At 42.3% G+C, this 27,849-nt stretch overlaps 1 protein-coding gene across 2 annotated transcripts in view; it reads left to right on the top strand.

Annotated features, from left to right (window-relative positions):
- Positions 1 to 27,849, top strand: part of GNAI2 (G protein subunit alpha i2) — a 157,462-nt gene that overhangs the window by 111,734 nt on the left and 17,879 nt on the right. For both annotated transcript variants that reach the window (XM_061617804.1, XM_061617805.1), the window contains exon 5: positions 21,734 to 21,862. In XM_061617804.1, coding sequence (XP_061473788.1) covers positions 21,734 to 21,862 — 129 coding nt within the window. The remainder of the gene's footprint in view (positions 1 to 21,733; positions 21,863 to 27,849) is intronic.

The raw sequence follows: 27,849 nt of genomic DNA, 5'->3' as shown, positions 1-27,849 counted from the left end.
TTGTTTGGAGCAAGAGATACTATGAGCCTGGGTTTGGACATAACACTAAGCCATGCCAAAACATAGCTTAGCACCTAGTAGCATGGCAGCAGCAGGACCAGAGGAGGAGTGCAGTGGCTGCAATTTTTCCTCTAAGTACCTGCATACTTGCTTGATCACACTAAGCCATAGTTTGGCTTAGTGTTACATGTGAACCAGGCCACTGGCATGTTCCATAACTACAGGAATAGGCATTGCACATAGCATCCACTAGGTGAGTTCCTCTGTAAACATTGGCATACTGGCAAAAATCTCACTTCACAATTTAAACTTCGTGCACACTGTATTATTTTTCCAACACTAGCTGGCATAAGCTTTAATGGGGCACAAAAACCTTAATAACCTTTTAACTGCTGCTCAGAACTTCACAAAATATGTCTGCAAAAACAATGGAAGCAAAAAGAGTCAGTGTGTCAAATTTCAGCACTTTTACAGTTGCTGTTCCTGTGACATTTCCCCCTTCCCGAATCAGTTTGATATGTGGCATATTTGTAGCCCTCATTAGGTAGATCATGTATGTCACGTTTTAAGATCAGCACGTGTCATTTTTAAGCTGTAGTGTTTGAGGCTTATAATAATGGAACCTTTTTTCTTGTTTTGCTCCTGTGCCCCTGTAATAAAATCTGAAACTATTATTGTTGTTGCAGTGGAGAATGGCTTCTTTTGTTCTTGGCATGGCTTTTTTCATATTGCTGTGAATGCTATAATTCACAGCTTGTGCTGTAATTGTACTGAAAGAAGGGGTCAGTGCTGACATTATGTGTAATGTTTTAAGCTGATGTGTGTGTTTGTGCGCGCGCATGCATTTGGTGGTTTAAACAAGAGGGAGTTTCAATGATTATAAAATAAACTTTTCTCCAAGGGTGTTAGATTGTACAGAGAACATCTGATGACTGAATCTGATCTGTGGATTAAGGAGGAGGGTCTGGTTGGGAGTGTTTGGAAGTTTATACAGGAGGAAATATCTCTGTGTTGGGCAGTTGCTGTATGCACTTCTGCACTTCCCACCCCCACGCCCCCTGGCCCCCAGACGGACTTTTTAGATGAGGTTAGATTAGATCGAATGCATGGTACTCTCCTGTCTATTTCCATGAAGGCAAAACATTAGGGAAAATGCATAATAAAATTAATAAAATACTGAGCAGTTCTTGCCTTCACTGGCAAAAATACGGCATTCTTAATGCTACGTGGCAATTTGAAGTAGTAACGGGAATATTGCCTCTACAAAGTAGAAGGCATGTAATTAAACAACTGAGAACATAAATAAGATCTATTGTATATTTCACCTAAAATCTATGCCAGAGCTGTTCTATGAGAAGAGGAGTCTAGAAAACTGTTTAAACTATTACTTTAGCCTTAATGACAGTGTTCAGTTAATGAATGCTAATAGAAATGGCTGTAAAGACATCTGCTTGATCTCATGTTGCATCACAGAATTAAAGCCATCAAGCTACTTTTTGAGAATAACACTGGCTCAATTGTACATTTCCTTACTCTTGGGTACTTGCACATTCTTTTTCCTGTTGCATATTTAATTCAGTTAATATCACCTTTCATTAGATAAATGTGTGCCCTCACTCACCCCATCCTGGCTGGCATACCTTGTATTGGTAGCCAACACATTCAGAAATTGTGGATTTGGATAGATGAGGATCTCCTTTTTTATGGTCACAAATTCCTGAAAAGTAGAAGAAAACAAAAAATCCTGTAGTTCTTTTAAACAGATTGTGGCAGTCTGCTTCTGGTCTTGTTTTAACAGAAAGTATGGCAGTTCTCCCATCTTCTGCTGCCAATTATATAATCAATTTGATTCTTATATTGACCATTTGGTGATGTCCATGTGTACAGTCGTCTTTTCCGTTGCTGAAAAAATGTGTTTGCGAGAAACAAATTATTGGCTTCACAGAATTCAATAAGTCTTTCTCCTGCTTCATCTCTGTCTCCTAAGCCCCATTTCCCCACAATTCCTAGTTCTTTTCTATTCCCTGCTTTTGCATTCCAGTCCCCCATGATTATCAGCACATCTTGTTTTGGTGTGTGATCAGTTTCCTCCTGTACTTCTGCGTAAAATTTCTCCAATTCCACTTCTTCTGCTTTTGCCGTTGGAGCGTAGACTTGGATGATGATTATGTTAATAGGTTTCCTGTTAAATTTCATTGATGTAACTCACTCAGACCTTGCATTATAGCTCCTAATTTGCTTTTGCTACATCACTTCTCACTATTAAAGCAACCCTGTTTCACCTTAATTTCTCATTTCCTGCATAAAATATTTTGTAGTTGCCTGATTGAAAATGCCCCATTCCCGTCCATTTTAATTCACTCACGCCAAGTATTATAATGTCAGTACATTCCATTTCTTGCTTGACAATGTCTAACTTTCCCTGGTTCATGCTTCTCACATTCCGTGTTCTTATTATGTGCGTCATACAACTCTGGACTCTCCTTTCGCATCTGTGCGCATCAGCCTCTGGGCTTCCTTTCGGCTTTGACTCAGCTGTGTCATTAGTCACAGCACTACTCGTCCTTGTCCTTTGTTCTTCCCCAGTAGCTCGGTGAGTGCCTTCTGACCTGAGGGTCTCATCTTCCAGCACTATCTCGTGTTGCATTTTGGATACTCTGTTCATAGGGTTTTCGTGGTAAGAGGTATTTAGAGGTGGTTTACCATTGCCTTTCTCTGAGTTTGGATGCATCTTAGTCTGGTGTCTCAGCTTTGACCATTCCGCCTTGGGTGCCCCTGCTAGGAGTCTAGACTCTTGGTCTAGACTTTTGACGGCATTGCTCCCAGCTTCTTCAGTACTCTCAAACCTCCTTACCACATTAAGGTGTGCATCTCAGAGGGGGCCAGCCCCCTCACAGAGCTACGATTCCTGGAGTCAATCCCTCTTCCTAGAAATAGGGAAATAGAGCTCTCCTCTAAGCACCCTTAATAAACTACACTTCCCATCATTCTTTGAGGGAAGCCATGACTGGTTAAAGTGTAATGATACTGCCTTAGATTTTTAGTGCAGATGGGGCCTGTGAAAGCTTAGAAAGAAATACACAGTACCTTTCTAGCAGTCCGATTTTATGAGAGAAATGCTGGACCTTGGGAAGCGATGACCCATGGACCTCACTACCTGGATGATTTTAAAAGGCAGACACACTTCAGTGAATTTAAAGCTACTTCCTACAAGATTTTATTTTGTTTCTACTCAGAAACAGATACCGGGGTGCAAAACACAAGTATTAGTAATGAGGAGTCCATGCATCTACAAGTTAATCCTTGTCATTTTCTTCTCATGAGTGGCAACTGGAGAGAAATTGGGCACTAACTTGCATGGATTTTAAAAGGGAAAGCTGCAACTCTATGTATGTTTGTCCTTCCTAACTGATGACGTCTGCTTGTTTTTTGTAATTGGGCATCTGTACTTGAATGCAAAGCTTCAAGTAAAAAGCAGCCCTTCAAAGATGAAGGGACTGATCTCAATTACTGGCAGCCGGGGAAAACGAAGCATCTGGCAGCCACAGTACAGAGCTCGTGGGCTGTGTTCAGCTCAATGCGTCATGAGGTCCAGCCCTGTTCCAAGTGCTCAAGATCATTTACATATATTATTTCATTGATCCTTACAAGAATCCTGTAAGTTTGGCCTGTGTTGTCTCTGCCATCCTATAGATCGGGGCAGGTTAGGATGGGTGGCTGAAACTAGAGGCTCTTTTTCTGTACTGTGATATAAAATGTCCTCCTTCAATTGTGACATCTGCACATTTACTTCCGTAGTTACTCTGCCACAAGTGGGGCTTCTTTGTTGCTCTTCACAGTTTGACTACCCAAACGTTTGATTTAGGGGCTTCTCAAATTAAAGAAGTGTTATCTATTGTGGTTTCTTGTACTCTGCCACTTGGTTTCTTGCCAATTGGAAGTGACCTCATTTGGTTACCCATCTCAACGTAGCTTCTTTTAAAGGACCAGGTCCTATTTCCATTAAACCAAAGGTGGAGAACTGCTGGCTTTCTGCTCTTGACTCTCATCAGCCTCCAGCTTGGCCAGTGGGCAGGGATTATGGAAGTTGTAGTCCAGCAACAACTAAAGGGTTACAGGTTTCCCATCCCTGGTTTAAACTGAATTAGCCTCAAAACTGACTTGGCTTGCTGTAGGTGGTAGTGGCTTTTTGGGGGGGGGTATACTATACAATGGTAAACCACCCCTGAATACCTCTTACCATGAAAACCCTATGAATATATCCAAAAAGATTCATAGGGTCGCCATAGGTTGTAATCGACTTGAAGGCATATAACAACACCAATACTAGGATTTAGGGTATTAGGGTTACATTTGGCAACTGCCAAGTAATCTTTGAGTTTTAGGATCACTTTGTAATCCTTTTCCTCCTAGATAGGAAACAGTGCAAACTGTTTAAACTGATACAATAGTGCTTTAAATGTATAGACTTATCAGTGAGAGAATTTAGGCAAGGCTTTTATGACATACTGCTGATCTTGGATGGTACCCTGCTTGTGCAAAGTAGCCTGTCATTATGAGCTTGAAGAAAATTGTCCTTTTTTCTCCCGAAGCAAATTTCATTCTTTCTTTCAACAGAATTATGGCTTTCAAACTCTCCATATGCCTGTGGTTCTTCTCCCCAAGGTCTCTTTTCTCTCATTCACATTGTGAAGTGAAACAAAGCTGCACTGATGTGTATAAAAAGTTCTAAACATACAACATGACATTCCCATCCTCTTCCGCTTCTCTACCTAAGACTTTCATTCAAAATGGAGGCACGTACAACCCTTAATTGAGCAAAATGCAGCCACCAAGATTCTTCAAGGGCTCTGTGTCGTCCCCCTTGGGCAAATCCTTCAACCTGGTTTACCAGTGTGGTATAGCCTGGGTGTAAAGAGAGAGAGCGAGAGCCAAAATGTCATCCAAATCTAACTAGAACAAATTTTTGGAGAAATTTCTTACAGGATTCTTTTCAAAATAGTATTTTAAAATGTTTGATATTTTGTTTTTCAGCTTTTTGAGGGAGAAGAGAAAGGCATGGATTTCTTAATGTTCACTTTGTTTGCAGCATCTTAATTATTCAAACTGTCAGTGTATAATTGAATTGCTTTCAGGGTCCTTTTTTTAAAGGACCTCTGAGTGGAGAGATGGTGTCATTAACAGTGTTGGGTGTTTTGGTTAAAGAGATTGCATGATGTGTTTGATAATTACTGCAGTGTACTGATTCACTCATCATTTCTCATCTTCTGAAGAGACATGACATTTTTAAAGTGAAATAGAAGTAAAATGAATATGAAATGTCTTACACAAAACTATTCAAATGATGCAAAGAAAAGATAGCACTAGGAAAAAATGCATGGATTTTCTTTGCAGGGTATTTTAATAAAGTATACGATGGCAAGAGGGGTTTTAATATCCTGATGTGGCCTACAGCAGTGTTTTGCAATCAGTGAGGTGCACCTCCCCAGGGGGGACGTATGAAGATCTCGGGGGGGGGTGTTCCAAAAACATCTATGGCATAAAATAAGTAAAATTTGAATATTTTTTTAGAATAATGCACTTTGATTGTTTTTATAATCCCAATATTTTATTTATAATTAAAAGTTGCAGTATTTCAATTATTATGAAAATTAAAATAAAATTAATTAGTGGAGCTGGGTTTGAAGGGGTGTGGGATTTTTATGTTAGCACCTGCTGCCTGACAGTACACGTAGTAACAACAGTTACGTGCAGGAAAACCAAACAAAAGGTCAACTTGCGGTTCACAAATCACGAGTACTTCTGCCAGGGATAAGAAAATTGGGGGACATTGCCCTCCTCTCTCCGTATAGCTCAGCAAGATTTTTCAAGAATGTAGGACCAATGCTCTGACTTATTATGGAAATTCCCATGTTACTTGTTTTAGTTGTCCTGGTTTCTCTTTCACTCCACTCCACAAGTCAAAGAAAGTAACATTTGGCTTTCTCTCCCCAGAGATAGTCCTTCTGGTAGTAAATACATTCGAGTTGTGTGTAGCCACAAGTGTTGCATGTGTTCATACAGGGTTAAAAGGATGTATTTTGTACATTGTGTGAGCCGAGCTACCATCTGTTTCACAGCTTAGAGCTATGCAATTGTAGCAGTTTCCTGTGAGAGCTTTATTGTGGTGGCGAGTGTCTTTGCTGCTTCTCTTAATATCCTGACTAAATTATTTTGTCTGCTTTCGTAGACTTGGAAGAAGTGGATCCAGGCGTGTAATGGTTTGGGCAGCTCTATCAAAGCATTGAAATCTTTTTAAAGCTCTTTCTGTACACATTACCCAGGCGGTTTGAATGTGTGGGCAAGCCCAGGAAGTGTGCCAATATATGGCGATCCTCTTTCCAGTTTACTTCCTCAGTTAGCAGTCATCAGGGCTGTGGAGTCGGTACGCCAGACCTTCGACTCAGACTCCTCTATTTTTCTACTGTCCGACTCCGACTCCTTCATAAATGGCAAATGTATATTAACTAGTAATAACAAATTTACTGTAGTAAAATGGTAGCACAAGGCATTTCATCACCACCACGTGAATCCAGAGCTTGGAAAAGTTACTTTTTTAAACTACAACTCCCATCAGCCCCAGGAAATGGGTTCGTGGGAGTTGTAGTTCAAAAAAGTAACTTTTCCAAGCTCTGGATTCACGTGGTGGTGATGAAATGCCTTGTGCTACCATTTTACTACAGTAAATTTGTTATTACTAGTTAATATACATTTGCCATTTATGAAGGAGTCGAAGTCGGAGTCAGTACATTTCTACCGACTCCGACTCCACCCAAAATTGCTTCTGACTCTGAATCCACGACTCCGGCTCTGACTCCACAGCCCTGAAAGTCATGGTAATATACTTAAGAAAGGGCACCCGTTCTTGCTCTTACAATCTGCAGAAGTTTCCATATTTTGTGTGCCTCTTTGGGGCCTTTTTCAGCCATGCAGTGCAGTCATTTCTAAGAATGGTGTGGATCCAGATTCTCTCATGGGATGTGTAGCTTGGCCCTCCAAAATCAGTTTCCCAGCTCTCAAACAGCTGTTTATGGTTGCTTGGAAACTGAGTCCATTGCATATGTGAAGGTTTGTATGCAAAGCTCAGGGAAGGGTCATGGGTTTTTCATTTTGTCTGCTTTATCTACATAATTATTTATAAGCTGCCTTTCCAGAGAGAGTTCACCCAAGGTAGCAGTGCACATTTTTCGGGGTCTCCATGATGGCACCACCCCCTTTAATTTTGTACTGTTGAACATATTATCTGGGAGGAGAAAGTGAGTGTTGTTGTATTATTGGGTGGTAGTTGGGATTGTGTTTTGTGTGAGAGTCGGGGTTGTCATTTTTGTGGTGTGTTTCAAACTTGTTTAGTACCACTCAGTGTGAAAGACTAAACCAGTATAGAGAATGGTCCTTCCTAGGTAAGAGATGGGGAGGGAGTGGGTATGTTGCTGTTTATATGAAAATACATTGTCGTAGAGTTAAGTGGGTGAATGAGTTTGGGGAAGGGCCCTAGCTCAGTGGGGAAGCATCCGCCTTGCATGCAGAAGGTCCCAGGTTCAGTCCCCAACAGCATGTCCTGGGAGGGAGTCCCGCCTGAAACTCTGGAGAGCCACTGCCAGTCAGTGTAGCTAATACTGAGCTAGAGGGACCAATGTTCTGACTCGGTATAAGGCAGCTTCTTATGAGTTAGAAATTATGCTTGATGGTGCTAGGTATGTTTGCAGAGCAAGCATTTGCTCCTTAACAACTGGTTGGCTGGGGATGAATCAGAGTGAGGCTTGGTTGTGTAGGACAGCTAAGGACCTATTTGGGAGAGGTTATTGTGTGTGGGGGGATGCAGCTTCTATCTCAGTTGTTTTTAATTACTAACAGTGCTGTTTTGTGGAGTTTGTTGTATTTTTGCATTTCATTTTTATCTGTAATGTTTATGTTTAAGAGCATACTTTATTTTTCTGTTAATTATCCTGCTCTGAATATATCTTTTATATTTAAGCTTTATCTGTAACATTTTGTTTTAATATTTTGTGATGTGTTTGATGCTTTAATCTAGATGGTAAATCACTTTGTAATTTCACCCCCAAAAATATAAAGCGGTATAGAAATGGCTTAAATAACAATATAAGCATAACATTACAATAAGATAACACTATTTTAAAACCTTAACATGCACAAATACAAGAAACCCCCCTAAAACGCTATATTAAAATATAATTGAATCAGTGTGAAAATAATTAACAAAGCTATAGCAATAAAAGCACCTTGTGCCTTAAAACAGGCTTCCTTTTCAAAGACTTTTTGAATATAGTGCCTGAAAGGATTATTTGGTGTCCATCATATTGCTGGCTTCCCACTCTTTCCTATGTAAATACTTTTAGCTATTTTGCCTAGGAGTGGCAGAGCACAGCGTTTGGAACCATTCATTAGATGAAGCAATAGCCATAAAATAGAAATTTAAAATTCACTAAGAGTGAACTTGGGGAGTTCTTAGCTTTTTTTTTTTTTTGGAGGGGAGAGTTTTTCATAATGAACTCAGCCCCCCTCAGAATGAGCTGTTTATTGCACAAGTTAATATTGTTGTGTTGCCAACCTTTTACTCATTCTCCTTTTGTGCCCTTAATAATAGCCAAAGGTTAAGAAAAATTAGCAGGTAAAGTTTTTTGGAGCATAGGGAGAAAATGATGGGAAAGACTTCCCTTACTTAAATATCTGTTTAAACTGGGGTGGGCCTCCCAGATGACATTGGACTACAACTCCCATCAGCCACAGTCAGCCTAGCTAATGGCCAGAGATTATGGGAGATGTAGTCATGCAACACCCCAAGGGATGAAGGTTAACCACTCATGTGTTAAAGGCACAGGAACAGTGCTGCTTGGGTGGGGAGGAGAGGACACAAAACTTTCCTCACTTTAAAATTCTGCCCACTAGTTAACATTTCCAAACAACTGTTGCAAACCATTCTGTCATACCCCAGATCAGTAATTTGACCCTTGAGCATCTTTGGTTGACCTCCAGAGTTTTGAGGTTGGAGCATTTGTTAATATCCTAGTTGTTACAATTTTTGAAATACTAAAATCTACAAACATAGGTTGTGATAAATGCACAGATGATCCCACTGCATTCCAAAGGATTATTCATTTTATTAAGCTATCATATCCAGGAGTCTTGTTTGGACGATGCTAGTAAAGTGATGACTTCAGCTCCTGTGGTATTGGTCCATCCACCATGGAAACAACAAGTTCAAGGCAACAACATGTGCATGTAGAAATCTTATATAAGCTTTCACTGAGATAAGTAGGAACTGCATTTTCCTTCTTTTGTTGTGAGTGCATTTCAGAGAGTTCCTGCATTGGGTCACTGCAGAGAAGTTGTGGTTCTGGGAGATTGTTTGTATTTTCCTAGTTTGGAAGGAAAGCTGTAAAAACAGTGGTTGGAATATAGTGAAGTGGCGTGTTGTGTTAGCTTCCCCTGTAGAACAGGGTAAGGGGCAGGGGAAGAGGCAGGGAGGGAGGGAGAGAGAAGGGGTATAATAGCTGGATACCGCCACAGCAGCTGGTCTTTCCTAAAGCAGGCATGTTATCATAGCTTGGGTGTTGATTATTAATTTTAATATTAAAGTTAATATCCCACCTTTCAGGATAGAACTGGTTCCCAGACAGCTTCCAAGTAACATTAATATGACTTTAATTTTTAAAAAATGCAAATAAAGAATAATAATCTTTGCTACTACAAGATACTGTAATGGTCACCAATTTGCATGGCTCAAAAAGGTTATTAGGTAAATTCATGGAGGATATGGCTGTGCTCTACCCCCAGGATCAAACGTGGTATACCTCAAAATACCAGTGGCTGGAGAGCCCAAGTGGGGAGAGTGCTGTTTTGCACGTGTCCTGATTGTGGGTTTCCCAAAGGCATCTGGTTGGCTGCTGTGAGGACAGGATGCTGGACTAGATGGGCCTTGGGTCTGACCCAGCAGTCCAGATGAAGCAGGCTTTGAGGTTGTCTATGGCTACCTACCTCCTAGTTTCCTGAAATGACTCATAACATCATACAAAGTATATCCTGAACATGTGTTGTCCCTCTAGCAGTACAGAGTGAGCTGCCTTTTCAGAGAATCCTTCCATACTCTCTTCTCTCCCCCCCCGCCCCACTCAGAAACTTATCTTGTTAGGTAAGTTAGAACAAATTCTGGAGCTTTGTGCCCCTCTTAAGAGAAAAGTAGACCACATCAGTCCCAACAGCCCCACAGAAAGCTGTGGCAGTTTTTCCTTGTGCATCTGATTTGAAGAAAATAAGTGTGCTGATTCCAGAAGACCACTTGGGCATAAGAAGGCAAGCTCTCAAGGGTACATGCATGCATGTAAAGTGAAAATGCACACATGCATGTAAAATGGAGGGGTTTTCCTCCTCCCTCTGCTTTTGTTTAGCTGTGATTTGTAATTGCAAATACTGAAAACTGAGGAAAAAGCAGAGGGTTTGTTCACTAACAAAAGCTTGGGAGCTTATTAGTACAGACTTCACTGGTTGCTATGTGGTTTATTTGTTGTCGTCCAGATTTTTTCCCTTTGCTTCATTCTGGATTCCATGGAGCTTAGAGATGCTGTATCTGCTAGCTGAGATTTCTGAAGAACCTAAAAATAATTGGAAAAGAATCACTTGATTCTTGGCCATTTTCAGTGAGATTTGGTTGTACAAGAATCATCTGTAAGTCATATTTGGAAATGTCAGCTGACAGATCATGTTCACTAAATAGATTGGAGGGGGGAAGTGTGGCAAAACGAAAAGCTTATAACTCCACCCCACTCTGTCATGTGCAGGGTGCTGTGCTGCAGCATTTTGCAGCTGTTTTGTGCCCCTTTTGAGAGAGATTTTTGAGTGTAAGTTTCTGGGAACTCCCCTTCCCCCCCAGCAGGACTAGAGAAGTTACTGTAGTCTATCAATTGGGATGTCTTACTGGATCACTGGGTACACTGGGCAGCTTCGGTGGGAAAAGGAGGCATTCCCATTAAATCACAATACACTGAATTTTTCAGAATTCTGAAAATTCCCCCACTCCCTTTCCTTATGCTGCTGTTTGGATGAATATGCTAAAAAGGGACACGTTTCTGGCATTATAGGCCTCTCTTTTCTCCCCTCCCCCTGCCAGTTTGACATTATCCTATTCCTTCTGGATGTGATCTACTCTCTAACTTTTGATCCTCCATGGTTGAGTGAATTGGCATTGTTATTGATCAATGGAAGAGTGGGCTGTCGCTCAGTCTACCTGTACCTTAACAAAGATAAATAACAGTTCTAAAAAACTATACCCCTGTTACCCCTTTCTGTCCTTCCTGCCCTTTTTCTCTTCTGTGCTGTCTTCACTTGCAGTGTGAGCTTTGGGGCATGAACTTGCTGTCTCTCCCCCCCCCCCTTTCCTTGACTTTTACACAATCCTACATAAAGCACTTAGGATATTTTTAAGTAGGGTAATTGGTAATATCATCATCACCATCATCATCTATTGCCTACCCTTCACCCAAAGGTCCCAGGACAAGTTACAGCCATTTAAAAATACAACATTAAAAACTATTTAAAAACAACCTAAAACCTAACATCCCCAAATAGGGTGGGTCCTAAAAAGGCATGTCTCAGGTGTCAAAGGTCATGGTAAAGACGTGCCTCTTTTCATATCCCTTATGAAGCAGTGCTGTTGGTATACATTGTGCCTTGCAGAGCTTCACAATCAATCAAGGACAGGTCCTTGTCCAAAGACTAGTGCCATTTCTCCTTCCTCTTAGCATGACTGTGTTGAGGATCTAACTGTGGGCAGCAGGCGGTGGATCCATTATAGTTGCTGGGGTCCATGAAAACTCTCTGAATCCAAACTAGCAAATTTTTATTTCTGTTTCAAAGAGCTATTCAGAGATGCTCAGTCGGAGCATTCAAGTCCCCTGTCACCCATTGCTGAATGCTGTGTAATAATGCATATCTGGTTTAATTCATGTTTATGGTTTGCAGAGCATTGGGAAACTGTGTTTGCATGGAAATAGCCCTGTTGACTCTTTGATAGAGTGGAGATTTGTGCTTCATAGCCTTACTTATGAAGTATTTCTCATTTCTAATCCACTTGTGAAGTGTTATTTACCAACCCCTCTTTATTGCTTCTGAGCCAGCCAAGCTGATAATCCTCACTGGAATGTAGTCCCACATTTTTTGGGGGGGACGTGTGTGTGAGAGAGAGAAAGTGAGAATGAGAATGTACACATGGCCACGCAAGGGTACATTAGCTGAAGAGCTGATACCTTCCTTTCCCCACCTTTGGGTCCCCAGATGTTGCTGGACTACAGTTCCCATAATTCCTGACAATTGGCCATGCTGGCTGGGGCTGATGGGAGCTGTAGTCCAGCAACATCTGGGGACCCAAAGGTGGGGAAAGGCTGGTTAATACAATTCTTGCCCTGCCTGTGGCTGTTGCTTCCTGTTTTTGCAATATGAACTGAAAGCATTTCCAGCAGTCAAATAACAGATGAGTTAATGTGTATGATGCATTCAGATTTTTCAGTTAAAAGGGGTTTGGAAATGAACCCAGCCCAGTGAATTTTCTGACTTGAGTTATATTGGCTGAGTGGGTGAAAAAAAACTGCATCACCTCCCTCCAGGCATATGTCTACCGAATTAAATCCTAGTAGTTAATCAACAAAGCTTCATTGATCTTATTGTTGACAGAGAGCCATGGTGTCTTGAGAGCAAATTTATTGTGGCATGCGCTTTCACGGATAAGAGCTTACTCTGTAGCTGAGAACATGGCTCTACCTCTGGAGCCAACAGCATAATTGACATGTTTTTTCAGGCTTTTGCTATCCCGGTAAAGATTCTTCTATTTATTGAAATAAAGGATATTTATGTGCCATCGTCTCCAAAATGCTTGGCTCGCAGGATAAAAATATCAAATTGAAAATACAGCACTACAATAAGGATATAATAAATTAAAACACAGCACTAACCTTTTGTGATCAACATGTTCAGATGCTCTGCTAGTCTTCATCTAAACAAAAAGAGCCATGAAATGTTTGGCCATGCTGGGAATCAAAGGACTCAGAATCCAGCCAAGAATCCCCTTTATGGTTTTAAAACCTTAAGATGATCTCTAATAAATGTTCTGCCCCACACTTGTAGTCAAGTAACTGTCTTCCTCTGTACTGCATGGCACGAGTCCCCTTCTCCTGTTTCTTTCACGGTATTGGCTCTATTTGTCACCTGGATAAATCATGCTAATCAAATTCATGTTTATTCCCATAGTCCCCACTGACATCCTGTTTGGATTTTCTGGTAACAGAATTCAGCATTTTCAGTGCATAATTTTAGTCTAATTTCATGTACTCTTGTCTGCTGTTCTGTAACAATAACTTCCACATAGAGGGGCTTCTTAATAAATTTGAACTGGGATTGCTGGGTGGCTCAGCCTGCCCAAGATGGTGTTTCTTAAGGGAACCTGTGTTCCTTATAAACTTGCCAGCATTATCTCCTTGCTAGACAGACTGACTTATATCTGTGATATGAAGCATACGTGCATGTTTCAATAGCTTTGAGACTTCTGCCTTGGAATTTTCACAGAAAACGCAGTAAGTTCAAAGTGCACATCTGCAAATCATCCTCTGGCTCTGCAGCACTTGTACTTGCATTGCTTGATTGCTTGTTCTGGCATAATAAGGAAGGAAGAAAAAGACTTGAGGATGCGGAAGGCACTGGAATCTGTCATATTTACTGCAGTTGATCTTCTCATGGTTTGTGCACAAACACCTACGGCATATGCAAACATCCTAGATCCCTAAGCCAGACTACTTTGGATCAAAATAAATCTGACATGATTCCCCACTAAATCAACCCTTCAGATTTGTCTGTGTTTGTGGAAGATACTGGTTTACTGTGCAGAATCCACAGCCATTAGGATCTGTTCTTGCTTTCTTCCCGTTAATCCAAGCTGCTGGATCAATAACCTTCTACTCTTTAGCCTTTGAACTGAAGCTTTAAAGACTAATAAAAGCCTAACTATGAGTCATAGGAACCCCCTGTTCTATAGGAATGTTTGTGGAATAGGTGTTGGTGATCTGTCAATGGCCTCCTGGCTGAAGCATCATATAATAAAGGTGCTGTGGTTGCTCCCAGGATGTTGGCCATGTTTTTTTCTTTTGAGCCTCCATATCTGAAAGAAATTCCTCATCTCTTCATGTAGTGCAGATCTTGCTAGATTACACCATTGCAAATTCCCTGATGTAGCATGGCTGTAATTTGCTTAAAAGATTCATGTTTGTAATAATCCAATCAAGCAGCCTAACTACATGGTAATGCATACTGTCAGTAGATAGGATGCCAGCATGTGTCAGTCAGATCCTTCTAATGTAGTGGTGGTGATGATGTTTTCTTTAGAAAAGTTCCTGGCTTTTAATCTGTCCACAACTGCCAGAGTTTTCAAGATGGGGAAAAGGCATTTCATGTGAAAGATGAAAGCTTGTGGACATTTGATAGGTGGTGGTTACAAGAAAAGAATGTAAGGTCAGTGGGTTGCTGTGTATGCAGAAGACTTGCTGAAGAGTGCAACAATGATCCTGCTGAGAAGGGTCAACTCTGACAGCACACTGCAGAGCACTACAGACATCCAGAGTCTTTACATGCTGAGCAAAGCATTACATCTATGATTGGAGAAGATTATTCAATGTAGATAGATATAACTGTTTGTGCTCAATAAACAGCAATAACGAAAGGCAGTAAAAACCTAAAAATTTTGAATCCATTTTAGTGTAGTAACTGTATATCTTCTACAACCAGAAGAAATCTTTGGTTTCAGAAAGAAGAGTTAAGGCCCTTACAAATTACAAAGTCACACCTGCCTTTGTTTTTGCCTTAACTTCTGCAACATACAGGGACTAAACACATTCCACAGTCTTGTACATTGCGCTTGCTTACTACTTAAACTTCAAGCCCACACACTTTCTTTCAGCCCCAGCACCAAAAATAACTTTAAGATGTGTTTTATGTCTGTAAAGAAAGGGACATGTAGGAAAAATCATTCCTTCAGCCAAAAATTTTAACTGTTGAAATTTAGCCATTTTTCATTCAATTTCTCTGCACATCAGGAAGGAGATTTTCCATACTTAATTTCATATGGACAATACTATTTAATTAATTATTTTTTAAAAAGGCAGTGTATACTATACCAAAATGACAATATCAATAAAGCATCCATAAATACTGTTTGGTTTTAAAAAATCACCTTTCAAAGGCTTGTCTAAACACTGTTTTTAAGCAACATCTTAATCGTGATTGAGGTGGAGTGTAAGGAATCAGACGGTCCTTAAAGTACCTTGAACCTGACCCAGTAGCAAATTGACAAACAGTGCAGCTTTTACATGTTGCCAGTAGCCTACTCTTGTGAGCAGTCTGGACATTGCGTTTGGTGCTAGCTGCAGCTTCTGAACCAGATACAAGGGTAGCCCCACATAAAGTGCATTAAGAGTAATCAAGTCTTGATGTTACCAATGCATTGACCACCGTGGTCAAACTATTGCAGTCCAGGAACAGTCACAACTGGGGTACCAGCCAAAGGTGGTAGAAAGCACTCCTAGCTACAGAGGTCACTTGGACCTCTAGTGACAGTGCTGGATCAAGGAGTACACCCGAACTACAGACCTGCTCCTTCAGAGGGAGTGCAGCTCTGTCCAGAACAAGCAATTGACTTACCTCCCAGTCACAAGAACCACCCATCCACAAGGCCTCCATCTTTCCAAGATTCAAGCTCCATTTGTTGGGCCTCATCCAGTCCACCACTATATCTGGACACCAGTCCAGGACTTGTACAGCCTCTCTTGACTCAGATTTAATGGAGAAAGAGTTCAGTATCATCAGAGTATTGTCGACATTGCCCCCAAACTCCTAATGACCACTCCCAGTGGCTTCATATAGATGTCATATAGCGCTGGGGAAAGCACAGTGCTCTGTGGTGCCCTATAGCATGAACACCAGGGGGCCTAAGAGCACTCTTGCAGTGCTGCTTTCTGGACATGACCCTTCAGCTAGGAATGGAATTAGCACAACACAGTGCCACCAATACCTGTCCTGCAGAGTCAGTCCAGAAGAATACCATGGTCAGGGGAATCAAAAGCCACTGAAAAATTGAGCAGAAGAAGCAGGATTGCAATTGCCCTGACCTCTCTATACAGGTCATCTTCAAGGGCAACCAAGGCTGATTTGGTTCTGACACACAGGTTTGAACCCAGACTGGCATGGATTCAAGTAATCAGTGTCCAAGAATGTCACAATCACCTTCACCAGAAAGGAGATACTTGTGATCAGGTGATAGTTATTATTATTGTTGTTTATTTCTACCCCGCCTTTCAGCCAAAAGGCCCTCAAAGCGGCTTACAAAAAAACCACAAATATAAAAATACGTCAATACATCAAAATACTTCAAAATACATCAATAAAACAATACAATTTACAGTAGCCAATACATAAATAAATGTGGGTGCTAGTAGCATCAACATCCTCTCTCTCTTCTTCAGTAGACTTTCACAACTTGTTCCCGGTGAGCATCCATTTCTTACTTAAGACAGGAAAGAACTCTGCTTTGTTGGACTGAGTCTCCCATAATAGATTCTACAATCTAGACTTTTCCCTTCCTGATGGTTTACCACCTTCTAGAAATGCCGTAGTGAATGGCCATCAAGGACTGCTAGAGTAGACCTGGGGGAAGAGATAATCTTCTGGGTAGACAATTTCTCTGGAGAAAGCTCTGAGCACCAGATTACATTTCCTCAGCTTGGATAGGGCAAAGGACCGTAGGTTCATCACTTTAATTAGTGATGCACAGGAAGAAATCCAAAGGAACTTCGCCTGTGTCAGTGGAACCCAGGAGTCCTGGCGTTTGGCCTCTTGCCCACAGAGTCTTTCCAGCTTCCTCCAGCTGCTGGCCTTCAGTCATCTTCTGCCCAGGAGACCTTATGGCACTTCTAAAAAACTCTTAGCACAGGACTGATGGTATCTTCTTGACCAGGATGCTTGTTGTTACAGGATAGTTGTTACAGTCCGTTGGGTCTATATTGATTGTATACAGTAGGGCCCCACTCATACGGCGGGTTACGTTCCAGACCCCTGCCTAAAAGCGGAACTCCATAAATAAAATGGCGCCCAACGCCTGAAAAACACGGTAAAAGCGGAACAAGCACCGTATGAGTGGGGCCTTACTCTAATTGAAAACCGCTGTATTAGCAGAACGCTGAAAAGTGAGGCCCTACTGTATGAGGAGTACACTTGTCCAGCTGCTCCCGATCAAAAGCATGTACATGGTAAGTTATACTCAACAGCAATCAAAGACATTGAGCTTATCTTTTCAAAGTAAATCTCCAGTGTATGTAGTCAGACGGGCTGATTTGGTAGACATAAAGGGTGGTACCTGCAGTATACATGTGAAACATACAATAGTCACTTCCATAAGGGGGAAAATTGCTTCAAGAGGAGTAATCTGGAGAAGAGGCAAGTTGGAGACAGGGTTTTAACCCTTCTTCTGTTTAATGCTTTTGCACCTCAGCTTCTTTAGTCAAGCCTCTTCCTCTTCTAACAGTTATGTTTGGAAGGGTAAATACACATCTGGAACCCTGAGGATTTTTTGGAGGGCAGAGAGTGGATCAGTTTCTGCTCCACCTCAAATCACCCCTCACAAAGCTGATTTTCCTTAATAAAAACAGCTAAGTTCCATTCTTACATCAAAGCCTGTTGCCTTTCCCATCAGCTTATGATTAGCTGCCGTATTCTGCACAAAGGGACCATTACCAGTCGATCCAATCACTAATTACCTTCCGTAGACTTGAGAAAGGGGGGCAGTCCTTAAATTCTTTTGATGGCTTCTTCTTATCCTTTACACATGATCTTGTTTAACATAGAGCACTTTTTCTGTACACCACTTAGGGATTCTTTGATTAGTTTATCAAAGCAGTTTGTCCATTTTTCCAGATAAAAATATGCCTTTCTCAGCAGCTTGCAGCTTCCTATACAGTTTGGTGTTGGGTGGTGTGAGAAAGCTGGACAAGAGAAGCATCCTTGAAGTATGTAGGGTTAATCCTGAGGAAGGAACTTTAAGGCACTAATAATCACTGACTGAATGGCAGGTTTTCCGAAAGAGAGGCAATAAAGATAGCCCCTGCAGTGGCAGCAATTGACCATCCCAGTCTCCTGGTTGAGTACCTGTCACAGAAAAACCATGACAGGACATGACAGCAGCAATTTTCCTGAAACTATCACAGCCTCCCACTTCCCTATTCTTGACTCCTCTTATTCACAGTAATGATTTTCTATGATGTGATGTGGATTTTTGTGTATCTGTGCAATAGCTGCTGTAATTGATAGGTTATAGTAGCGCCTACTGCCTTCATGCTTGGGATGTAAAAATACTGTATCCCATCTCCGCAGGCAGGGCTTCTGTGCCTTTGCCAGGCTTTCAGGAAGTACTGAATCATCTTGCCATTGTTAGCTAGCTGTGTAATCCCTTCACTTGGTGGCTTTCTGCTGGAAAGACGAGGACGCAAATATAGGATCTGCAGAGGAAATGAATGTCACTTGATCAGCCTGACCAAGATACAGCTTTGTCCTCCTGTGATCCCTCCCTTCTAAAGTAGATGAAGAGTGGGTAAAAATGTTGTAAATATTTCTAATTATGTTGTGAGCCTTCTTTGAGCAAATTGAAGGGGGGAAGTTCTAAAAATTTAGCTAAGATTTTTTCCCCTTTAAATTGATTTTTTTAAAAGAAACAGACAAACAAAAAAGATCTTAAACACTTAGGCTTCTGTTTTGTTAACATTAAATAATCTGAATATAAGCCTGTTAGTTTAGAGATTAACTGTAGGGCTGATACCCTCTACTAGATACTTTGAGTTAAAGGAGCTTTGCCTACATGGATGAACAAACAATGTGATAATTTCTCAAATATGAATGTTTGCAGCCTACCTCTCAAACATAGGCATTTTATTTTTACCTAGTTAAAATAACAAGCACGATTGGTGGGGATGCGAGAGAGGGCCTTTTTGGTGGCTGCCCCTAGGCTTTGGAATTCCCTTCCTAAGGAGGCAAGGATGGCCTCTTTATCGTCCTTCCGTTGGCAGGCAGAGACTTTTTTATTCCAACAGGCTTTTAGAATAAAAGGTGGTTAGGACAGTTCGTTGAGAGGTTGCTGCATTGTCTATTGCTTAATTGCACTATTTTAATTGGTTTTATTTATTTTAAGTGGATGTTAAATGTTTTAATCGTGCTAATGGTTTAATCTTATTTTAATGTAGAATTTTGAATGTTTTAATCCTATGTATTTATGTTGTTGTAAGCCGCCCTGAGTTCCACTGGAAAAAGGGTGGGGTATAAATAAAGATAATAAATAAATAAATAAATAATAAATAACCTGCTCTAGTCTGTCCTGTAATGATCCCACTGATGGTGCCTCAACCTTTTAGTCAGGGACATCTTGTTTTTGTGAGAATAGGGCTGGGCCGAGGCAGAGTTGGGCAGAAAGGAACCACACTGAAGAAGAGGCAAAATTGACCAGTGCATGGGTTTCCATATTCTCACACTTAACCTCACAAACTGTCATATGAAATACAGTCTATGTGAATATTTTAAAGAAATTGTTTCTATAGGTTCAAAAAAAGGAGTGTGCAAAGCATACACAGTGCAACAAATAGATGCAAGTCCTGACTGTAAGAATAAAGAAACTGTTTAAATAATATTTAGTTGTAAATTAACATGGTTCAGTTGTCAGAGTTGCAGCATTGTTTAGGACAGGGATGGGGAACATGTGGTGGCTCTTCAGATGTTACTGGACTACAACTCCCATCATCCCTGGCCATTGGCTATGCTGTATGAGCTGGTGGGAGTTGGAGTCTCACAATATCTGGAGGGGCCACCACAGGTTCCTTACTTCCTGTTTAGGAAATATATGAAGAGCATCAGTGGGAAACTTGACTTTATTTAAATGGGTCTGGTTTTCCTCTTGTTAATTCAGAGCATGATTTAAATCTCCTTGCATGCCACCCCCTCTTAATCTTAGGGACATTTGCATGGTAGGCCTTGCTGGGAAGAAGGATGGCAGCCAGGTACAGTGGTTGTTGTCTGAGAAGCTGGCTGACAACTTAAGGGAAGGCCAGCTAGCTACCCCAGGTTTAGTGGAGGGCCTTTCCCAAAGGATGCATTCCATGTGCACATGTTGTAGCTCTGTTTGACCATTCCTGCTAGGATATATGTGCAGTCCTCACACTATTGCGCTTGTGTGTGTGGGGGTCTAGACTGAAGGAATTAAATCTTGCCTTTTGGAAGGATGCCATGCCATGCCATTCTTTTGGCGACTCATTTAGTCGCTGCACATTCATGGGCATAGTTGACTCTAAGGGATATTCTGAGTTCTGTTCTGTGGCCCTGCCGTTTCTCCCTACTTCTCTGCAAGGGAAAGGAAGAAATCTGACCAAAGCAGCGAAGGGCTTTCTGGCATCTAAAACAGGGCTTGTCTTGTGTCCTGATGATTTCTGCCTCAAGCAGCACTGCAGATTGTCCCCTCCCTTCTCCCCAAAGACCTCCCTCTTCCTTCCAGGAAGGAGGGTTTTGTGTTTTGACTATAAATGGCGTGCAGCCATAAATTGTTTCTGCGCAAGCACTCTCTCTGTCTCTGGTTTGTTGCCATAGTGATGAATACTTTCCTGAGAGCAGCATTGTATTAATGTAACTGTGCAGCTGTGATTAACTTAAAATGACGATGGAGGGGGAGCGGGATACAGACCTGAGCGCATCTCTCAGAAGGATATCTGTTAAGAGCCGGGCACTTCATAGCCCCAACACAGAAAGACAAAAGTGCATGATGCTGGCACAATCAGCCACCTTGCATTTGGGGAACAAGGCTTTAATCCTCACCTTGTTTACATGGAAGTAATCCCCCCCCCCCGCTGAACACAATGGGGCTTGTTTACAAGTGAACATGCATAGGACCAGACTGCCCATTCAACTGACTTTTGTCAAACATTATGAAATCACTTCTCCCTTCTAAACTAACCTGATCTTTTGTGACTACTCCCTCTCAAGCTAGAAACATCATTGGACATATGTGTACAGGTGGCTTGTGTTTACAGGCTTGTTTCCCTTAAGATATGTTTGTGTCCTTCCACATTCATTGATGCCCCAGGCAAGAAGGATGCCTTTGTTCCTTGCTTAACAAACATTGGTCTAAACTAGCAGTCTTCAACTTTCATTCAGGAGACCCATATCTTAACTTTTTACCATATATTTGTATGGTTTAGTGCTGCTGTTGCGACCCACCATAGATCAGGTCACAACCTGCTTAATTCCAAGATGGCTGGCAAATATATGTACATGGCATCTGATGGCATGAAAGAAGGGGAAATCGTTCTGGCATCCCATCCCCCAGCCCAGCCCCTGACAAATATAGGTGGCATGTGAGAGTGTGCACATGTTGCCCCCCCCAAAAGCCACTGCTGCCTTTTCTTGTGGCCTTAGTCTTCCAAAGCAGGGTAGCCAACATGATTGGTTGTTGGACATCAGCCCCAGCCAGCATGGCTAATGGTCAGGGATGATGGGAGTTGAAAGTCCAACAATATTTTGAGGGTATCACATTGGCTGTCTGCATTCTAAAACAGTTTGAAACCTATTCTGAGCTGTTTGTCTTATCAGTACCACCTCTTTCTCCCTGCAGCTACCTGAATGATTTGGAGAGGATAGCCAGAGTGGATTACATTCCAACCCAGCAAGATGTGCTGCGAACCAGAGTGAAGACCACAGGCATTGTAGAGACTCATTTTACCTTCAAGGACTTACACTTCAAGTAAGTACATAAACTGTGTCATAGCTTTCTGTAGGGAAATAAGATGTTGTTAATCTTCTTGCAGATCAGATAAAAATTGCACATATAACAACAACAACAAAGCTACCAACACATGTAAGACCAAGGCAGCTAGCAGCATTATGTGCACCCTGCAGGGGAGGGCTCTCTTGTAGCCTGCAGTGGAGATGGGCTGTGGGGTTATAGCCATTGCAGGTGGTTGGAGCCACACACGAGAGAGGGCGTGGCAGCTTTGATATTCCAGCAGAACCTCTGAATCCTTTAGACGTGTTTGCATGTGAGCAAGCCAGCCATTCTGTATTAAAGTGTGACTCCTTACCTCTTGGGCCATTTAGCCATGTGCAGGTTGGTGGAGCTTGGAGCATGACTGACATGCTCAGCTGTTCAGCGATGAATGAAGGTTTCAGTGGGAGGTGGGAAAAATACCTCCTTTTATGTTCTCCTCATTTAGGAAGCTGGCCCAGTAATCAACAGGACAGCTCTCCCTTTCTTGGAAGAAAGGAGGTATTCCATTGCTTGCTGATTACAGATGAAAGCAGGAAGCTGCTCATATCTACCCCTCAGAACCTGTGCAGTGCATTATTTTGCACTGCTGCCTATTGGGACTCATCCTATCTTTGGGACAACCCAGTGTTATCATTCTCATAGATCAGCTACAGGTTGCTCTCAAGAAATAACAAGCAAGAAATCCATCCCCATGCAATGGAAGGGGATGGAACTAGCTTAGCAGCTGGGGAATGGTCTTTCCTTTTTCCTTTGTTAAAACTACCACGTAAGTGCTTGGGGTTGGAGTGGCAAAAGAGATGAATTAGCAACAGTTGAACAGCCTGCTGGGAAAGGTGCAGTGCATTGAAATATTACGTATCAAATAGAAATGCGAAGTTAACATGGGTGTCTAGCCTCTGGCACCAGGCATTGTTCTCCTAGTTTTTTCACGTGTCCTTTGACAAATCTTTGCTGTGTACCATTTTGTTAGTAAGGAGCTTCATACTTAACCATCAGGTAAAACACAGCAGTCTCCATTACCTGCCAGCAGAGCAAGACTTGTGCCAATTGCCCTCCCATCTCTGTTTCATACTGTAAAGAGAGAAACTCAGTTTTAATGGCCCTGGATGTGGTCATTCTAAAAAGTTCTGCTTTTCCACAAAGGCATTTGTTGAGTTGCCAGAAAGGAATGAAGTATCCCAAAACTATAAGAGAGCCAAATTTACAGTTGGAACCAATTTCTCTTTCATCGGCTTATTTGGTGCCTTGACAAGTACCTGATGTTTTCCCCTTGTCTGCATGCAGGAGAGATGTGGTTGTCTTTTCTTCTTTTTCTTTAGCTTTGGAATGTGCATACCTCTGAGTTGAATGAAGGAGAACATGCTGGTTTGCCCTTATTGGAGCATTCGCGCATGACTCAGTAAGCCAATAGGCTGAGTCGCAGTGGGGTTCTGGCATACAAATGTCCAGCTGAGATGGTGCCACCATAATCCTCTCGCAGTTGTTGCTTCTGAATGCCGGAGGAAGGTGTCACTGTGGAAGGCCTTTGTATTTTAATGATTAGAACAGAAGGAACCAAAATTACAGCATACTTCCTCACAACAGAAAGGCAAGCTGCTATGCCAAGATCCAGGAGACCTAACTGCACATCCTGGTGCTGTGGGCGTGGGAAAAATGTCTTTGGGTGTACGAAACTTGAAGTACCAGTTGATCTGGAAAGCTGGACATGTAACTAGCAAAGGGAGTTTGTAGCTAGCCAGCACAATTTTAAGAGTTCACCGTTCACTGCCTCGATGCCAGTGTGTATGCTAGAAATGATTTGGTGTGCTTGTGAAATTGAAAACCTTATATCTTCATGATCCAGTTGTCATGATTCAACATTGTATCATCTGGCATGGCAAATGCACGTTCTGCACCAAGGAAAGATGGTCTTTAGGGTACATTTACTGCTCAGTGAACTTCACAGACTGTGACAAGTTGAGCTAGAAATGTCACTCCTTGGGATCCAGTTGAAGATCCCTCTGCAGTCTTACTGGGTACACTGAGTTTGCGTGGAAACTTAAATGAACACAAGGTTTGAGTTGCAACACTAGTTGGGAGATTTTTTTTTTTAAAGTTAGTCTCTCACCTAGTTCACATGTCACACTAAACCATGGTTAGAAACAAACTATGGTTTAATGTGAATGTGAGCATGCTGCTGCACTCTACTGAAAGGTTCTCACTGTGTTCCTTCCCAACTGCTGCTGCTGCTTCCCTCTTGAAGCCATCTATTGGCTACAGTTGAAGATTTCTTTCGAGCTGAATTTCGGGGAGGCGGGAAGGAGCAGGGGGATTAGACCCTGAGTACCTCTGCAGGGACAGAGGGCAGTAGTTAACTAATATGTCCCATCAGCTCGCACAATGGGACTTCCCTCCCATACTTGTTTAAGGGGTTCTGCCAACCCTCTGGAGCAGATTAGGAGGGGTGCGGGGGAAGAAAAGGGGAAAAAGGCTATTTGCACAAGTGGAAATCCTTGCGCTGATGGGACTACATTAGTTGGATACTGCCCATGGCTGCCATGTTGATGATCCATGTCTTAGACCAGATACAGGGAATATGTGGTGGCCCTCCAGATGTTGCTGGACTACAACTCTTATCAGCTCCAGCAAGCATGGTCAATGGCTAGGGATGATGGGAGTTGTAGTTCAGCAACAACTGGAGGCCACAGGTTTCCCACACGTCTTAGACCAAAGGCAAATGGTGGCATAGACAAAATTAAGCAAAGAGATTTTTGAAACATCAGCTCCCATTACAACAGATTAAAATAAACAGAGGGTCACTATTCAAAATTAGAAATGTATTGTATTGTATTGTTTAATATGGTCATAGACCAAACAGAATTAGAAATGGAAATGTGATGTCAATGTGTAAAATTTATTGTTATGCTTCGGCTGCTGGGTCTTTTGTTGGTGGTGGTCTATCAGTGTTATTTTCTTTTCCTTATTAATGTGAAATAGACTGAGACAAGGGATGAGACTTTCTAGTGAAGACTGAAAGAGGAAGTATGATGATGGTGGTGGTGGTGACACCACAGGAGAGATGGGATGGCTGTTACTGTTACATCTAAATAGATCTAGTTCTAGCTTTGTAGGTTTGAGTGATAAGAAATGGTTTCCATGTTCAAATAAATGCAGTGGGATAAAAATAATAGATACTCTTTGTTTTTAAAAAAAGGAAGCTGTCTTCTGGCTGTTTTGAGTTCCAACTTGTAGTTAGTCGGTCAGCTAAATTCTGGAAAAGCAATTGCACAGAACCACACACATCCCATAGATGCCATTGTCGACAGTTGTAAGGGACATAAGAGCACACTTGGGCTGCATTCACATGTCACGGCAAGCCAGCATCCTTGGCTGTGCACACGTATTATGCTGGTGCATGTAATCTGACTGCTCCTGCTTCTCTCCTCCCCCCAGCACGAGTGGGTAATCACACCAGGAAGGAGATAGCTTAGTGTTAAGTCCCAACCCTGGATTGTGACTTATTTCACCCAACCGAGCCACAAACTGGATGCAACACTAGCAATCTGCTTCCTGGCTACCCATTGGTGCCAAGGAAGAGCAAAGTGAGAGCGCTCACGCTGTGTGTGTAATATTGTTTCTTAAGTCAGGAACCCTGACTTACCATTAAGTGCAAATGCAACCTCTGAGTCAAAGTTGTTACAAACTGATTTGCATACGAATGCTCAGGCCCCAGGTTTCTCCATGTCCCAAGCATTTAACTACGTGTGTTCTCTCATCTCACCATTAACTTCACTGGTCAGGCAAGGAGGGGCCCAGTGAATACCAGAAAAATAACAGCTCTCCTAGAAGTTTCCTTTCATTTGAGGTAGCAAATTATTGGAGGGTGGTGGTAGTAGTGATTTGCTGCCTTCACTTGCAGATATATAGAATTCCTCCTCATAGATGGTAAAAACGCATTAGGAAGGTTACATCCCTGCTCCTAAGTGTAAGACACTGACTTGCATACGTTAACATAGTTACCACAATGCCTATTATATGGAGCATCCAACAATTGAAGTGCACAGGAACCAGACCAATTTATCAAGCTGGTTTTAGCTCCCTGTGGCAATCAAATCCTCTTACTTCAGCCAACTGTAAAGTGGTTCAGTTTCTCTTACCCAAGGAATAGATGCCCTGGTGATAGGAATACTATGAGAACCAGAATGGAGGCAAACTGGCAGCACCTGGCTGCCCTTGGAGCCCAGCATTTGCTGTAATGAAAAGCTGTAATCTCGGTATATTGGATTTTCAGTAACATGGTTCTTCCTGGGTCATTGTTCTCCAGAGAGTAGTCTGCCTTCAAGCCAAATAAGATCTTCCAGTTCATTTTCCTTAGCACAAGTTATATGATTTCCAATAATGTTTGTGCCATCCCCTCCCCCAGCTCCTGTTAATGACTTCATGACTATTTGGAGCGTGGGGAAGGGAGAGAGAAAGAGGATGTATTTTTTATTCCGGCTACTTTGTCCATGACAGAAATATATGTCAGACTGTGTAGCTCAACAAGGTACAAGTTAATGGCTTGTATAAATGCCTGCCTATACAAGGCCTTAAGAATAAGGGAATATTTCATTCTTGTAGTGAGCCAGGATTCTTGCTTCCTCTGTTGATATGCCTACCGAATGGGGTTCTCCTTGTGGTTTTCGGTTTCTAGGAGCCCTGTTGTCCTAGGTCAGCAATGGAACGTCACTTGCTACCCATCCTGGCCGGTGTGAGGTTTGTCTTTGCCTGCCTGAACTCCCCATCCCCATCTGGGAATGCAGGTGCAGCACCCGCGGGTGGCCAGTAAATCTGTAGGCTGGGACGGAGAGGGTGGAGCTCCACGATCCGCACCAGCGTCTGGTCATGGGGCATGATTTGCAGCCTGGGATAAGGGGTTGACATGCATTGCAAATCACACCCCGGGACCCGACATTGGCATGGCTCACAGAGTGGGAGCTATACCCTCCTAGAACCTCCCCCCCCCCCCACGCAGCCAGCTTGGGCTTAAATAGGCCTGGCCACCCCACCTCTCCCGTTGCTACATCAACATATGCAAATGCGCGTGCACACAGTGTGCTAATGCACTGATGTAACAATGTGGGAGGCGGGATGCCTGAGCCTATTTAAGCCTACGCTAGCTACATGGAGGGGTTGGTGCCCGAGGGCCCCCTCATGCTTGGTGCCCGCCCAGTACGAATGTCATGAGATTGCTGCCTCTTCATGGAGAAATGTGTCTACTACTGTCCGATAGACAGCGGCCTTGCAAACAGGTCCAGAAAGGATAGAAAAGTAGAGTTGGAAGGGGCCTATAAGGTCATCAAGTCTAACCCCCTGCTCAGTGCAGGAATCCAAATCAAAGCATTCCCAGCAGATGGCTGTCCAGCTGCCTCTTGAATGTCTCCAGTGTCGGAGAACCCACTACCGCCTAGGTAATTGATTCCATTGTCGTATGGCTCTAACAGGAAGTTTTTCCTGATGTCCAGTCAAAATCTGGCTTCCTGCAACTTGAGCCCATTATTCCGTGTCCTGCACTCTGGGACGATCGAGAAGAGATCCCAGCCCTCCTCTATGTGACCACCTTTCATGTACTTGAAGAGTGCTATCATATCTCCCCTCAGTCTTCTCTTCTCCAGGCTAAACATGCCCAGTTCTTTCAATCTCTTCTCAAAGGGCTTTGTTTCCAGTCCTCTGATCATCCTTGTTGCCCTCCTTTGAACCTGTTCCAGTTTGTCTGCATCCTTCTTGAAGTGCAGAGACCAGAACTGGACGCAGCACTCAAGATGAGGCCTAACCAGTGCTGAATAGAGGGGAACTAGTACTTCATGCGATTTGGAAACTATACTTCTGTTAATGCAGCCTAATATAGCATTTGCCTTTTTTGCAGCCACATCACACTGTTGATTTGTCTGTAGAAATGTTTACTATCCCCCAGGTCCACATATATTTGAGTGAGCCTTGTGTGC

The sequence above is a fragment of the Rhineura floridana genome, chromosome 3 (assembly GCF_030035675.1).
Source record: "Rhineura floridana isolate rRhiFlo1 chromosome 3, rRhiFlo1.hap2, whole genome shotgun sequence".
NCBI classification, from domain to species: Eukaryota; Metazoa; Chordata; class Lepidosauria; order Squamata; family Rhineuridae; genus Rhineura; species Rhineura floridana.
Note: the sequence above shows the minus strand (reverse complement) of the source record. Positions and strands in the feature narration are given on the sequence as shown.